Raw genomic sequence first — 16,045 nt, forward strand, 5'->3', positions numbered from 1 at the left:
GAAAGAAGAAAAGGGCTTAACCAGTCTAGTGAAGACTAGCCTTGGAAATGTTACTTAATAAAGATGGGTGGGGCGTGGGGGTGGTGGCGGAGAGGGAGAGAGGAAGGAGGAGATACGAATTCAATAAGCAAGTGCCTCAAGAACGTAGGAAGATACACTTCTTGCAAACTGGGAAGAAGGAGAATCAGGACTGAGGTATAATGACCTACCTATATTATGAAAAATGAGATGAAAATCAAAGTTACATTATCACTTTTCTACCAACCTGCGTATATAAAAATATTTTCTCTTTTGAGCTTAGATTTAAAGCAGCATTGGTGCATTATCTCCTAGGACAGTTAACAATCACAGTGAAATCAAGGTTTTTAAAGACAAGTAATGAGTAGATGTTTCTAAATTTTAAAATAGGTAGGGGCTTTTTAAAAAAAAACTGTTTTGAGGTTATGATCTAAGGGTGTTTGTGCTTCACATCTTCAACTATGTACAAAGTATCAGTTACATTTCATGATAAAGTTTCCTTGCAGGCAATTTTTCTTTTGCCATTGGGCTTCCAAATGACCCCCAAATTCAATTTGTACAGAAAAAATGTCTCTTCTTATAGACATCCACATAGATTAGTAAATGTGTTAGAAAACTCACTCATTCCAGGCTCAGTCAAGTAGCTGTAGCGCTTACGTAACGCTAAAGATGCAAAGCTCTGTCGTCTATCTGCTTTCTCGGCCTAAAAAAGAAAAAAAAGAGAGAGAGACTGTGTCCAAATTCCTTGTGACCTCTGTATGGTTTTGAAACATTTTGAAGGATGGCATGTTGACGACTGGTTTATCTCTATTTTTCTTTGTATGGATTCTCCTCATGAAAATGGTAATTCCCTGTTGTGACTCTACAACCCCAGCCACTGTCTCAACCAAATTCCCATCATTTAGCAAATATAAGAGCACCAACACAGCAGACTACAGGGAACTACAAATACAAGACGAGCGTTACAGAGACTTCTGATGCTGAGCAGTAAATTTTCCCAAATCCTTCATATTTAAAACACATATATCACGATGTACACACCCTCTACGTGAGTACATTCAAGGGAAAAGGGCACACGGCGTCTCATTCGGATTACTGCTGCTGTTTCTATATGTTCAAAGGCATAAAGTGTAGATGAGGTTAAAAAAGGGTTAATTGGCTTTATTAGAAATAAGATTCTATTTATTATTACTGGGGTATGAGTTTTAAAAATCCAATTATCATATAACTTGGAAAAATATTAGGAGATGCCTCATAAGGAAAAATTCATTCAAAACCAAATGGAACTACTCTACAATACCCTTAAAAATGGCCAAGATAATTTTCTTTAAATGACAAATATTTATCAGTAGCCATGGAACACATAGTTGGTATTACACAGAACAACTTGACTTATACAATAAAACTTCATATGTTACTCATAATCTTGATTTGACTGTTACACAGAGTGGATACTAGGTGGAGATATGGAAAAATGTATATTTATACATGCCAAGCTACTACATTTAAAAATGTTTAAAGAATTTTAGTTTCTCTTTTTCAAACACTAGCGGGATCACATTCCTGAATGCCCTGGAGTGTTCTCATGTACATGTGGAGGAAGAGTAAACCATTCTTTAAGAAAACCGTACACCCTTTACCTCACTTACGCTAAGATCTGCCAACATATAATCCGTTTCCCCACTTCAGCCCGCTGTAACTTCTTGTATACAGTTTCAATTTCTATTCTATCTCTGATAGAGTAAAAGCAGAAGTGTTCATATTACCTCATCATCTTGATCTGACTCTGTCTCCTTTTGGTTCCAAGAGGCATTGCAGAGACAAGGAATATTATAATGGACAGCAGGGAAAAGAATATCAGGATATGAAAAGGACTGAGTAGAAAGCACAAAATGCAAGCTGAATCAAGAGAGCAAAGCAAATCAAAAGAAGCCAACACAAAATATCAAGAACTGTACATCCATGGCAAATTAATGTGTGACATCATTTGAAAGCATAAAAATCTCTGAGCTACCAGCAGAAGCAGAAGCACCATACAGAGGACTCCATCATACAAACCATAACAACTTGACACCACGGTAACAAGACTCAATTTACACAAAGAGACTAATACAACTGGAGTTTCAGGAACTTGAATCATGTTACAAAGCATTCCTTAATTGCATACCAAGGGCCCACTTCTTCACGACCAGGGGAAGAGAGTCACAATGAACCAGTATCAAAAGATACCTTTTTATGTGCTGGCAGAGTGATATTTAAGTTGCAAACAGCTGTTTGAGGCAGTCCTTTTGTTGTCTTTGGTTCTTTCAGAAAAGACAGACGACCACAGGGCTCTTGGCTGGTGTCTCTAATCTAGAAGAATTTAGGTGGTTGACAGTTATAGAGAGGGACTTTTCTGAGGATTCCTGTCTATACAAGGATTAAACATGTTTATTTTACAGAGCCCTTCTAGAGGCAAGAAAAGTAAAGGGAAAAGATGATGGTAATAGTCACGGAACAACCACCGTGGTCACATGTAAACTCGACGGGATTTAGAATGCCAGGTTCCTAGATTAGATCCGGGATGGCTGTGTCTTCTTGTTTTACCCTGGTAATACGCTGTATAGTCTGGGTGATATACATTTTCTTCCCATCTAATAATTTCTCTTTCCCAAGGCCTCCGTTTTAGCAGCAATAATAACAGCAAATAACTGTCCCATGTCCTTCTGTTCTCGGAGGAGGAAGTTTCTCCAGACTGTCCTTGGGCTCCATTAAGATGGAACTTAATTATGGGGTTTGGATTTCAGCCATTATTTGATTAATAAGCATGAATGAGATCTGATGCATTTTATTATTCTAGATTGTTTGGTCTGACAAATATTTGCTTAAACAGAAACAATCATTTAGCTGTTTAAAAGGTAAAGGCTATTTTTCGCTAATTATAAAGCTTTCCTGGCTCAAAAGTGCCCTGGGGGAGAACTTGGGCAAAATCTGACCTTGTTCCTCTGAATTCAAGTTTGGTGGGTTATTTCAAACTGGATAAATCATTAAACTTTTTTTTCTTTTTATTCTCTAAGAGCTCTTTCTAAAAAATATTTATTTATTTATTGAGAGAGAGAGGGAGAGAGAGAATCCTAAGCAGGCTCTGCACTGCCAGAACAGAGCCTGATGTGGGGCTCAAGCTCACAAATTGTGAGATCACGACCTAACCTGAAATCGAGTCAGAAGATTAACTGGCTGAGCCACCCAGGCGCTCCCCACCTTTTTTTTTTTTTTTTTTTTAATTCAGAGTCTATTGATGATTTACCTTGATGGAAAACGGCAGTCTATTTTCTTTGAACGCATAAAAGTTAAAAACCAGCTGCTGTCCCCCTTTAGTAAGTGGGGCCAGATTTCCATAACAATCAACATAAATAGGTTTTCCTTCCAGAACCTTTTGGAGTAAAAGAAACACATAATTTAATGTTAATTAAATTAGAAGAATTTTGAAATTTTAAGTCACATAATATTAAAAGACTGACATATTTCTATGTCACATTTGTCTCCTTATTAGGAAATTACTTCTATGGTGTTACTTGCCACAAAAATAACTCGTCAGGCTCACAATTCAACAATTGTGATTGGAAACCAAATCATGCACATGTATAAGACAGAATTATATATTCAATTCTATTCTAGCAACCTTAGACATGTTTGAGAAAGTGCTGCCATCAATCGCATATTCATACAGACTTTGAAAGTTGGTTGTTTTTTTTTTTACTCCAATACTTTTACTGAGTTTGCAAATGGAAAATCATAGTAATGTGCTAAAGACAGTGACCATAAAAATAAAACAATTCAAGTTACCACAGGGAAGCACTGACCATGATGTAGATTCATTACTACTACATTTAAACCAAGATAGCCTCATACAAAGACACATAAAACATTAGAGGATAAGTCTATATCAAATTTTTTAACCAAAAATTGAAATCAATCATGAGCTTGATATTTCTAATAAGTGCTATTGTAACCTCAAAAGACAACCCCATATCCGGGGAATGTAATAAAACAAACTTGTTATGAACAAGGTACCTCAATATCTTTGCTTCTTGCAACTTCTTCAAAATTCTCTTGCTGCTCTAAAGTTTTGTCCACTTTGTCATCTGTCATGCAGAAACAGCGCAGGGAGGATTCTACAGGATCATTCATTTTGGCAAAAACAACAAACTTGGCCATATATGGAACACATATTAGTTCTCTGTACAGCTGTGAGGCTAACCCCACAGTTTCTAAAACTTGATGGCAGTCTGCAAGCCAAAATCTGAGAAACACAGAAGTGTGAAAATGAGACGATTTTAGCGAAATCTTAAAAATAATCATCATTAAAAGGTCAAAGCATGTAAGGGAATGATACCAAAACATTAACTTGTTCATTTAAACAAACAGCAATGATGCTTACTCTGCTTACAGAAGGTCTACATTTATTATATGTTTGTTCCTTTGCTGAGGAAATGCTAAGGATTTTTTTTCTCTCTTGTCCTTCCCATAAGATTCTTATCCCCCTCATATAATTACCCATGATGAGCCTTCCCTTCTACTCCTGCTTAAGAGTTTAATCTCTTACTTTACATTAGAAGGAATAAGGATTTTATGGAAGAAAATGGGAAAGACATGGAAATCCTATCTTTTTTCTTTGAGGCTATAAAAATTAAAAACAAGTTGCTGTCTTCCTTTAGCAAAGGGGCCAGGTTTCCACAACGATCAACAGAAATAGGTTTTTACAAATTGCTGAGAACTAGCAGAAGCAAGTCTAGCACTGTAGAGCTGCTTGTAAGAACTGGATAAAATGACATACAGTAGTGAATTTTACATTTCTGAGTTAGGCCCAAGTCCACCATCAAAATTTTTAAAATTAATCATACTGGTGGTATTGAGCACAAAAACTTTTACTTTCCAAAAGTTAATAAAATTAATTCCTTAGTGCTTTTGGGAATCCTTTATTTCCATACCTGGCTGAAACATTGGTTGTAAAAGAGACACAATCCTTTATAAATGTCAGAGGTGTAGTTCCTGTGATGTCTTCCCACTGAGCAGGCGAGGTGCCTCCTGAGAGAACAAGAGCAGATGGGAGATGCCCCTTATAATATCTTCTTCACCATCCTGTTCTTCCTGCACAGCCAGAACTTGCAAAACTTCAGCAACTTTCAATTAATGGCATGCCCTAAAGGTAGTTTTCCTCTATTCTCCTTCTAGCACTAGTGCTACCTTATAGTGATCTTCTTGTAAGATATTACATTTTTTAAAGATCATTTTTCTGTTTGGCAACTAAAGAATATTTTAAACCTGGGGCAGCCACAGGCTATAAAGCACATTTTGTAAGTGCAATTTATAAGTGCAAAGATTAGTTGTTCAGATAGACAATATAATTATCTTATTTTTAAATTTATTAAAAAATACAAGAACTATCAAGAAAGCTAAGAAGCAGCTTATTTTGTTACAAAGGAAATTGAAGAAGATATAAAGAAATGGAAAATCTTTCTGTGTTCATGGATTGGAAGAATAAATATTGTTAAAATGTCAATACAACTCAAAGCAATCTACACATTCAATGCAATCCCAATCAAAATTGCACCAGCATTCTTCTCGAAGCTAGAACAAGCAATCCTAAAATTTGTATGGAACCATGAAAGACCCTGAATAGCCAAAGTAATATTGAAGAAGAAAACCAAAGCTGGAGGCATCACAATCCCAAACTGTAGCCTCTACTACAAAGCTGTAATCATCAAGACAGCATGGTATTGGCACAAAAACAGACACATAGACCAATGGAATAGAATAGAGACTCCAGAATTGGACACACAAATGTATGGCCAACTAATCTTTGACAAAGCAGGAAAGAATATCCAATGGAAAAAAGACAGTCTCTTTAACAAATGGTGGTGGGAGAACTGGACAGCAATATGCAGAAGGTTGAAACTAGACCACTTTCTTACACCATTCACAAAAAAAAACTCAAAATGGATAAAGGACCTGAATGTGAGACAGGAAACCATCAAAACCCTAGAGGAGAAAGCAGGAAAAAAACCTCTCTGACCTCAGCCACAGCAATTTCTTATTTGACGCATCTCCAAAGGCAAGGGAATTAAAAGCAAAAATGAACTATTGGGACCTCATCAAGATAAAAACCTTCTGCACTGCAAAGGAAACAATCAACAAAACTAAAAGGCAACCGACGGAATGGGAAAGATATTTGCAAATGACATATTGGGCAAAGGGCTATCCAAAATCTATAAAGAAGTCACCAAACTCCACACTCCAAAAACAAATAATCCAATGAAGAAATGGGCAGAAGACATGAATAGACACTTCTCTAAAGAAGACATCCAGATGGTCTGAACAGGCACATGAAAAGATGCTCAACGTCACTCCTCATCATGGAAATACAAATCAAAACCACACTGAGACATCACTTCATGCCAGTCAGAGTGGCTAAAATGAACACATCAGGAGACTATAGACGCTGGAGAGGATGTGGAGAAACGGGAACCCTCTTGCACTGTTGGTGGGAATGCAAACTGGCGCAGCCACTCTGAAAACAGTGTGGAGGTTCCTCAAAAAATTAAAAATAGATCTACCCAATGACCCAGCAATAGCACTGCTAGGGCTTTACCCAATGGATACAGGAATGCTGATGCATAGGGGCACTTGTACCCCAATGTTTATAGCAGCACTTTCAACAATTGCCAAATTATGGAAAGAGCCTAAATGTCCATCAACTGACGAATGGATAAAGAAGATGAGGTTTATATATACAATGGAATACTACTTGGCAATGAGAAAGAATGAAATATGGCCTTTTGTAGCAATGTAGATGGAACTGGAGAGTGTTATGCTAAGTGAAAGAAGTCATACAGAGAAAAACAGATACCAAATGTTTTCACTCTTATGTGGATCCTGAGAAACTTAACAGAAGACCATGGGGGAGGGGAAGGGGGAAAAAAAAGTTACAGAGAGGGAAGGAGGCAAAGCATAAGAGACTCTTAAAAACTGAGAACAAACTGAGGGTTGATGGGGGGTGGGAGGGAGGGGTGGGTGGGTGATGGGTATTGAGGAGGGCACCTTTTGGGATGAGCACTGGGTGTTGTATGGAAACCAATTTGACAATAAATTTCATATATTGAAAAAAAAACCCTGAGAATAAACTGAGGGTTGATGGGGGGTAGGAGGGAGGGGAAAGTGGGTGATAGGCACTGAGGAGGGCACCTGTTGGGATGAGCACTAGGTGTTGCATGGAAACCAAGTTGCTAATAAATTTCATATTAAAAAAAAAAAGAAGCAGCTCATTTTGTACTGCCTAAATCATTTAATTTTCCAGTGTAAGGAGAGGAATCAGCTAGTCATAGAAACTACTCATAGAAACAAAAAAAACAACCTATCTTAATCTAGGACTTTCTGTTAAAAATCTTATTAGGATGATCAAATGATGAACTAACTTTGGAGTCCAGGTGATTATCACAACATGTGTTCTCCTGACCTTATAGCTTTAGTCTATTGGATTATACTCGTGACTTTGTGTGGTGAGAATCATGACTTTGCTCTTGCTTTTCCCTACTCCTGGTTCTCTGTGGCAGCTTTGTTTTGTCCAAAGTCCACCCAATCTCCTGTAGTCTAAAGGGTTTTGCTAGGTCCACTGCCTCTGTCTAGGTCCTTGAGAGATTATCCAGCTGCTCTAGGAGATTCAATACTACCTCAATAACCTTAAAAGAGTGCAATTATTAATACTACACTTAATGGCAGGGAAAAGAATATCACTGAATTTTAAATGAGTCATGATCTCTGCATCTTTAAAGAAAGGTACAGGGATAAAAGGTACAGAGATGAGGTGACAGACAAGGAAAATGTTTTATTCTTTTCTTTTTTCCCTATGCTTATAAAGTTGGCATGGATGTTTCAAAGGCTTTATATCTTTGTACAGAATGACTGCAAATGTTAGGTAGCATCCAGGGAAGTACAGCAGCAAGTTAACCAAACCTGTAATGCTACAGAGCAGGCGCAGATTGGGCGTGGTATCTCCCTTGTACCCGTTGGACACGCCTTCTCCTGAGGGCGGGGGCACCGGGATGGTCATTGTGATAGGTTTATGGAATTTCCTTCTTCTTGGTTCCACGGTGACGATTGGGCTAAACGTTGCTTTGTTTCCAAGAATCTTTTTCACAATTTCATCTGGAACAGGCTGGGCCTAGAGACAGAGAAAGGACCTTAAATGGAAGTTAACATTTTTCTGTCATTGGAAAATTGACTTTTTAAGCAAGGAGGAAAAAGCTCAAAACAGACAACCAAAAAAAAAAAAAAAAAAAAAAAACAACAGGTCTTTCTTCTTAATCCTTACTATTTCAGGAGGGCACAAAAAAGAACCAAAACAACTTAACAGTGTAGCAGGAACTGGTCAGTGTGTGTATTTCCCCAGCAGAAAACAGGCAACAGGAGCTTGAGTGACAGAGAGTGAATCAAGTCTCACAGCATAGAAGCCTTTTAGTCTAACTAAAAGTAAAGGTCAGCAAATATTAAGTCTAGTGTATGTTAAACCTATGCAGGACATCCAGTAAAACATTACATGGGCAATGTGTGCCCAGGCAAAAATTGAGGTTTTTCAGAGTTAAGTAACAAAGGGCACTTAAGATTTCAATTCTAGACTACCAAACCTAATGTCTTCCTTATGGCTTCTTTGCTATTTGGTAAAATACTCAATACAAGAGATAGCTGAAGGGAACCTGATGTCACTGAAATATAAGGTGGTGTCCTCAGTCACAAGTTACTGACGGCCTTCTCAGAGTTTAGAGTACTGGACTCTAAAAAACCTCACAAAAAGAACAGGAACTTTAAGTTAAACTATTAAAGACTATATTAATTAACACAAATTAAGTTACCTTCCTTACTATTTTCCTTTTTCAATAGGTCTAGCTGAAACAAGTAAATATAAGAAAGACCATCCTTGCCAAGATTTTCAGTTAGCCTTCCAAACCAAAACAAGTTCTAACTGGTCTGGATAAAACCCAGTGTTTATGATCTACTTAAATCAAAATGTGAAAGCTTGCAAGTTTCCTTAGTACTGATTTTCACGCTATGGCATATTATAAACCAAATCAAATACAGTTTATTTCTTTAATGGTATATTTGCTCTTTTGGTGCTCTTGTCGCACATACTGAGACCAGTAACCTATGGTTAACAAAACAATCTTTCATCAGAAACCAAGGTATACTTTCAAAAGAAAACCCTAAAATACATACCTTATTTAATAAGCCACTAAGCTCACTTTATACTTCATGAACTAGGTTACTGCTTCCCAAACCGGCCCACTGCTTTGATTAGCAATATCGCTGGGGTGAGTTACCACAACGGTCTTCTGAGCAGAGCATGGTCACACGGTCTCTACATGTGCCAAGGAAACAAGTCTTTGTGAACATTACCTGGAGGCCCACGCGGATTCTTTTGGTTAAAGCACCCTCTGGGAATGAAGCCTGGACAAGGGGCACAGTGGTGCTGCTCAGAATCCCGCCTTCAGGGCCAATCTGGTTGCTTTCCTGCTTAATCCGTGAAACCACAGCGAAATACTGGGGGAAGTCCTTTGTGATGATCCTGCAGATACGCTTTTTCCCTAGCTCCTCTGGGCTGTCAAGTTCTGCAAGGACAAGTGAATGAAAAAGCTGTGAGAAGTCAATCTACACAATATCTGGAGATAAACTGAAGTGTAATTTCAAGAGATAATACTACTTATATCCAGTGGTCTAAACAGTTTCTATGATTGAGAGGAAGTGATAGTGACCTTAACAATATGAAGCTTTGTAAAGCCAGTATCAAGCTATTCATATATAATATTTATAGGAAAATATTTCTATGAAAGAGGAACACATATATTCAAAAACTGGCATTTACCTCATCTGAACAGAGCTCTACTCTGTAAGAAGAGACACCTCATTCTGTGATTATTTACAATAATCTGCCCTCAGCTGCCAAAGTAGGAATGAATCAGAAGAAAGTTGGGCCTCATAAGAAAGCGAATAAAGTCTAAAGTATGTCTAAAAGGCTCTAGCACTTTATTTGAAAGCCTCTTTTAAAAGATGTTTAAATTACCCAAATGATTAACGTCATCAACACCAATTTCTGTCTGCCCACAGATAACCCTCATGCATCAATCCGCCTATCCACAATGGACATATCTTCTTTCCTCCTGTGCACTGCCAAACTGACTCCTTCCTGTCTGTCCTCACTCTGGAAAAGGATTTACATTTGTCTAGCCCTGCTGTCCAATAGTGTGACTCACTTTTCTTTGTACATCACATCGAAAGGTCGAAGTCCAGCTGGTCTGGTTGTGGAAATGGCTTTGCCCTGCCACCCCTGTCCGAGCCACCTCCTAGCCATCTCCCTGTCACCCGCCCCTCCTTACTACAATTCGTTCCCTACAGGGCAGCCAGATGGGTCTTCTTTGAAAAGCCGGATCTGATGCATAATGTTGGCAGGTTTAATTTAAATAAATGCTTTTTTAAATCATATGAAATAAATATTCGAGACTAGTCAAGAGTATTTTGGAAAAATAGGCTTGTGAGGAAGAATTTACTTTATAAGATTTTAATAGTTATCTAGAAGTATCAAAATAAAATTTATATGGAGAGACATATAAGAATATATATAAGATTAGATAAATAGGTGAGCGGGATAAAAACACAGAGCAAGAAATAGATCTAAATTTATATATGTATACACACATATGTGGTATATATATAAATGCATATATATCAACTTTTATGTATTATATATTATATATTTAAATGAATATATTTAAATCAAAGTCATATATTTAAACTTCAAATCAGTGGGGGAAAGATGGCTGATTTAAGATGGTACTGACATAATTGAAAATCTATTTGGCAGAACAGAGATAATTCACTATATTTTATCACATATAAATATAAATTCCAGCTGGATGAGAGACTTAACTACTTAAAAAAATTAAAATATTACCATAAAACAATCAAGAGAATATGTCTCAGCCTTAGTTAGGAGAAATTTTTATATTTAAAACTGGAAACCCAGAAGCCTAAAAGACAGTTTTGGCTATAAAAATGCAAAGTTTTCTATGGCAAAAATAGTAAGCTTAAAAGACAAAAGGTAATAGTCACACATGGCAAATAATGGATTGATATGCTCAGTATCAATGGCAGCTACAAGTTGAGAAGAAGATGACAGACAAGACAATTGAAAACAGCAAAATATTATAAGTAGGCAAGTCACAGAAGCTGAAAACTGGTCAGAAAAATGCATATTAAAACGTTCAAACTTGATAATTTACATGGAAATACTTATTTAAACATGATACAAAATAAATATTTGAGACTAGCCAAGAGTATTTTGGAAAAGTAGATTTGTGAGGGAGAATTTCTCTCACAAAAATGTAAAACTTATCTAGATGTATTATAATAAAACAGTTATATGGAGACCTCGCTCTCCCGCCACACCTTGCAGGGAGTGGGGGTTGGGCAGGAGAGGCTATTTCAATACGATGATCCCCAACAGCAAACACCTCTCTGAGAAGGTGGCAGTAGGGGTGAGATGCGAGGGTGCCAGGCAGGTAATGACTGACTAGTATAAAGCACAGAAAGTGAGCACAGAAGCAAGATGCACAAAAAAAAAAAAAAAAAAAAAAAAATGCAAAGTCTGCTCCTTTTTAGGGAAAACTCTAATCTGCACATCTGTATACTTTTATAAGAGAAATCTGTAGAAGAAACATTCTAGTATTAGTACTGGTCACTTCTGAGGCCTGGGAGATGGGATTGAAGGTGAGGAGCTAAGAAGGGGGTGGGGGAGTACCTTTGGGTTCACATAGCTGGGATGGTCTTGTTACAAAATAAAGGGGAAAGTCCCAAACTTCAGGGAGAGGTGTTGGTTTTGTCTTTGTTGTTACTCACACAAGCCTCTGTTCATACCTCTGACACATACAGAACAGGTCATACCATTGTTTAACTATGAACATGTCTGCCTCCTTCATCAGATACACAGGGCTGAGATCACAGCTTATTCTGAATAGAAATTTATAGAAAGGGAAGATGAATGGTTAGGTAATTGGATCGGTGACATCTTCTCATTTTACAGATTACCCACCCACCAAACTGTGAGGTGGGAACACCAAATTGTCAAATAGGAGACAGATAGGGTCCCACTCAGATCACAAATGGAACTAGAATTTGGTCCGTGTGGTTTCCTAACCATCTGCTTCTCCTCTGCTTCATCCAAATCTAAATGTTGAGTTTTTAGTGAAAGAAAATAAAAGAAAACAAAGGCAAATAATTTTTTTTTAAAAAGGTTAATATAGAAAAACAGGAAGGAACCAAAGAGCTCGCTCAGGAAAATATTCTTGGGTGGGGTGAGAGGGGGGGCGTTCAGCTATTCAGCAATTGACAAAACTGGATGGATAAGTTTTCCATCCAGAGAGGATATATTTCCCTTCCCATGATTTGGCTTCTTTTTGAAAGTCTGAATTCCCAGAGTTCATAATTCATGTGGCAACTGAGAAATTCTGATGATTAGTTTCAGTTGCTGTGCATCCGATCAGCTGCAGCTAAGCAGACATTGTTCACCTTGGTCTCAAATTTGTGATTATGTTCTTCAGAAATAGCCTGGGACTCCACACAGTGCGAGCAATATAAGAAGACCCCACCGTGAAATTACATCCTTCAAACAAGAAAGATTTCCTGACTCCACATTAACAACCTGTGTATCCTGTGAGCATGAAGTTTACTCAAGTTCAAGCTGGACATACCAGAGGCAGTGAGGCACCTTTTGGGGGACTCGGGGAAACATGCATTCTTAGCTGTGTGTGTATGTGTATGTGTGTGTGTGTGTGTGTGTGTGTGTGTGTGTTGCAGGTATGTGCACGCACATTTGTGAGGAGTTAAGGGAGAGACAGCTGTATCACCCCTGGAAACTACAATAGCAATGGACTGGGAAGAATGGCCGCTTTATGTAGCAGAGGCAGCCAGGCCACACTCTGCCATATTGCCTTTGATAAAGAACGAAAGCCACCCCAAATATAAAGTGAGTGTGTCCATCTCAGATGCAGCCGATGAGCGGTAAATGGAAAAGCTCAGGTTCTTACTCCACACTCGACTTATAACATCTTTTAGGATTTGCCAGTGGTTCAGGAACACTCTGTGTTGTACCCACTCTGAAATTGACCCAATTTTTCCATCATCATTAAAACTTGCATAATTATTGACCTCCACTGTTGTATTTAAAAAAATTTTTTTAACGTTTTATTTATTTTTGAGACAGAGACAGAGACAGAGCATGAATGGGGAAGGGTCAGAGAGAGAGGGAGACACAGAATCTGAAACAGGCTCCAGGCTCTGAGCTGTCAGCACAGAGCCTGACGTGGGGCTCGAACTCACGGACCATGAGATCATGACCTGAGCTGAAGTCGGAAGCTTAACTGACTGAGCCACCCAGGCTCCCCTTTAACAGGTATTTTAAAGATAAGCCTTGGGGTGCTTACGTGGCTCAGTCAGCTGAGCTTCCGACTTTGGCTCAGGTCATGATCTTGTGGTTTGTGAGTTTGAGCCCTGCATTGGGTTCTCCGTCATCAGCACAGAGGCTGGGTTCTCTGTCCCCCCCCCACTCTCTCTCTCTCTCTCTCTCTCTCTCAAAAATAAATAAATATTAAAAAATATATAAGCCTCACACCAAAGAAACAACTACTGTGCACATTTTGGACATCAGAATCCCCATGCACCATTCCTTAAACAGGATCATATACACATACTGCCCTCCTAAATTACTTAGATTCCCAGGCCTCTGCATGATGAAATGGAGAAAAGATATCGTTCCTTTTGAACTTTTTTTTCTGAGAATAAAAGTCAATACAAAGGTGAAGACTACAAAAAATATTTAAATACTGGTTTATAAAAAGAAGCATAATCTCTAAGAGCTACAGTTGAAGGCTAGGCATGTTGGGATAGCTGCATAAGTTAGACAATAAATGATGTGCACAGTGGGTAAACATGAAGAGACAAGAGGAGGAAGTGAAAAACAGTAATGTTACTATGTAATTCATATGGCCTGAAAATCGATCACAAGATCTTATTGGTCATCATATAGGACAAAGGTTAAATAAATTATGATAGATTCATACTATGGAATACAGTGCAGTATTAAAAAGAATGGGCTAGAAGTATATGTTTTAATATGTATATCTCCAAGCCATATTAAATGGAAAAGTCACCAAAAAATGTGATAACAATCGACTAATCACATCTTTACATGTTGATGTATAAATTCATATAATGTACATAAAATTTAGGGGACAGGGAAAGAGAAAAGGAAAATTATAATATATATAATAATGAGTGTATGCTTGTGTATTATTACATGGTAATAATACTAATACTAGTATTAAATAATAAAATGATATAATCAATAATATAACAGATTATTAAAATTTTAATGTGGATTCAACTCAAACACATTTTCTCTATTTCTTGCTTTAAAAAAAGGAGACTGAAACACAGTAATGAAATGATCTTAGCTGACTCGAGACGCCTGAAAGAGGAAGGAAGTTGTCGACACACAGCAGCTGGGAAGCCCTGACTTGTGGCCATATTGTCCATCATAAGCACCTGATCACGAGGCTTTTTATTCTATTTATAGTTTTGATAAACTGTTAATGTATATTAAAACTAGATTTTCTTTTCATAAAATGTGAAGTAACCACAGTAAAATTACGTTAAATTAAATGAGGTTTGATACTGAGGCTTGGCCCATGGCAGGTATTCAACTAGTATCCGCTGAACAAAGACATCACTGGAAATTAATAGAGACTCACACTTTTCATACCTCATAACTGCATAATTCTGTAAGTCTTGCTTTAAGGGGTGTCTGGGTGGCTCAGTCAGTTGAGCATCCAACTCTTTTAATTTCTGCTCAGGTCATGATCTCATGGTTTGTGGGATCGAGCCCTGCATCAGGCTCTGCACTGACAGCATGGAGCCTGCTTGGGATTCTCTCTCTCCCTCTCTCTCTGACCCTCCCCCACTTGAACACACAAACACACACTCTCTCTCTTTTTCAAAATTAAACAAAAAATCTTGCTTTAAAATATATATAGTTTAGTAGACTGATTATTGTTTGTTCTTTTAATAATTCTTTAAAAAATTGTATGAGGAAAAGTGGATCTTGTCTTCCTACTCTTTAATCCACAGTAAATTTTATTATGTCCATGTGTTTATAAGAGAAATTACTGTTTACTTAATGGACGTTTATCCAAAGGGCATTGAAAACTTACGAGAATATCAAACTCTTCTGAAAAGTTCTGTGTTGCAAACTAAAAAAGTATGCCAGAAAAGTCACATTTCCAGGCAAATAGCAATAAAGTCTAATTATGTATATATGAATAATGTCAATATTCTTTCCAGGACTGAATATACTTGTACTCAGATTTCTTTTTCTTTAGAGACAGAGAGAGAAAGAATGCGAGCAGGGGGGCAGGGGAGAAGGAAAGAGAATCTTAAGAAAGTGCCATGTGCCATGCTCAGTGTGGGGCCCAACACAGGGGTTGATCCCACAACCCTGGGATCATGACCTGAGCTGAAATCACAAGTTGGATGCTCAACTGATTGAACCACCCAGACACCCCTGTATTCAGATTTTAAAATGGTCTATTATTAGGTTAGAGAAGCAGGAATATAGAACCAAGAATCTTTGCTATGCTCCTATCCTTTCCATAGATAAAACCAAGAAAATAACCTACAGACATGATGCCTGTGTCCTAGTCATACCCACAGAAAACCCAGCTTGTGTGTGCTCCAACCTGGCAAGATCATAAGATCTTGCAAGATCTGGCAAGATCACCAGAGCTATCTATTAAAAGCACAGTTTCCTAGGTTTCTCTCCTGGAGGTTCTGACTTGGTAGGCCAGGAGTGGAACCTGAAAAGCTGTTTTTCACAGTCAATTCAGGTGACTTTATGACTTGACATGTCTGGGAAGCAAAGTCTTAGACTTCACCCTATGTCTGTCCC

General features: G+C 37.9%; 1 protein-coding gene across 2 annotated transcripts in view; it reads right to left on the reverse strand.

Annotated features, from left to right (window-relative positions):
• The window catches only part of ANK3 (ankyrin 3), a 322,298-nt gene that overhangs the window by 34,628 nt on the left and 271,625 nt on the right, over positions 1 to 16,045 (reverse strand). Inside the window, exons 29-36 of one of the 2 annotated variants that reach the window (XM_047071796.1) lie at positions 9,448 to 9,659; positions 8,011 to 8,218; positions 4,989 to 5,085; positions 4,072 to 4,300; positions 3,305 to 3,430; positions 2,248 to 2,370; positions 1,785 to 1,811; positions 640 to 721 (exon numbers count right to left, since the gene is read on the reverse strand). In XM_047071796.1, coding sequence (XP_046927752.1) covers positions 640 to 721; positions 1,785 to 1,811; positions 2,248 to 2,370; positions 3,305 to 3,430; positions 4,072 to 4,300; positions 4,989 to 5,085; positions 8,011 to 8,218; positions 9,448 to 9,659 — 1,104 coding nt within the window. The remainder of the gene's footprint in view (positions 1 to 639; positions 722 to 1,784; positions 1,812 to 2,247; positions 2,371 to 3,304; positions 3,431 to 4,071; positions 4,301 to 4,988; positions 5,086 to 8,010; positions 8,219 to 9,447; positions 9,660 to 16,045) is intronic. The other variant, XM_047071803.1, reaches the window with a different exon arrangement.

Source organism: Lynx rufus, unplaced genomic scaffold, assembly GCF_022079265.1.
Source record: "Lynx rufus isolate CCGP_SWC_20201006 ecotype Redwood Valley unplaced genomic scaffold, mLynRuf1.p SCAF_11, whole genome shotgun sequence".
NCBI lineage: Eukaryota > Metazoa > Chordata > Mammalia > Carnivora > Felidae > Lynx > Lynx rufus.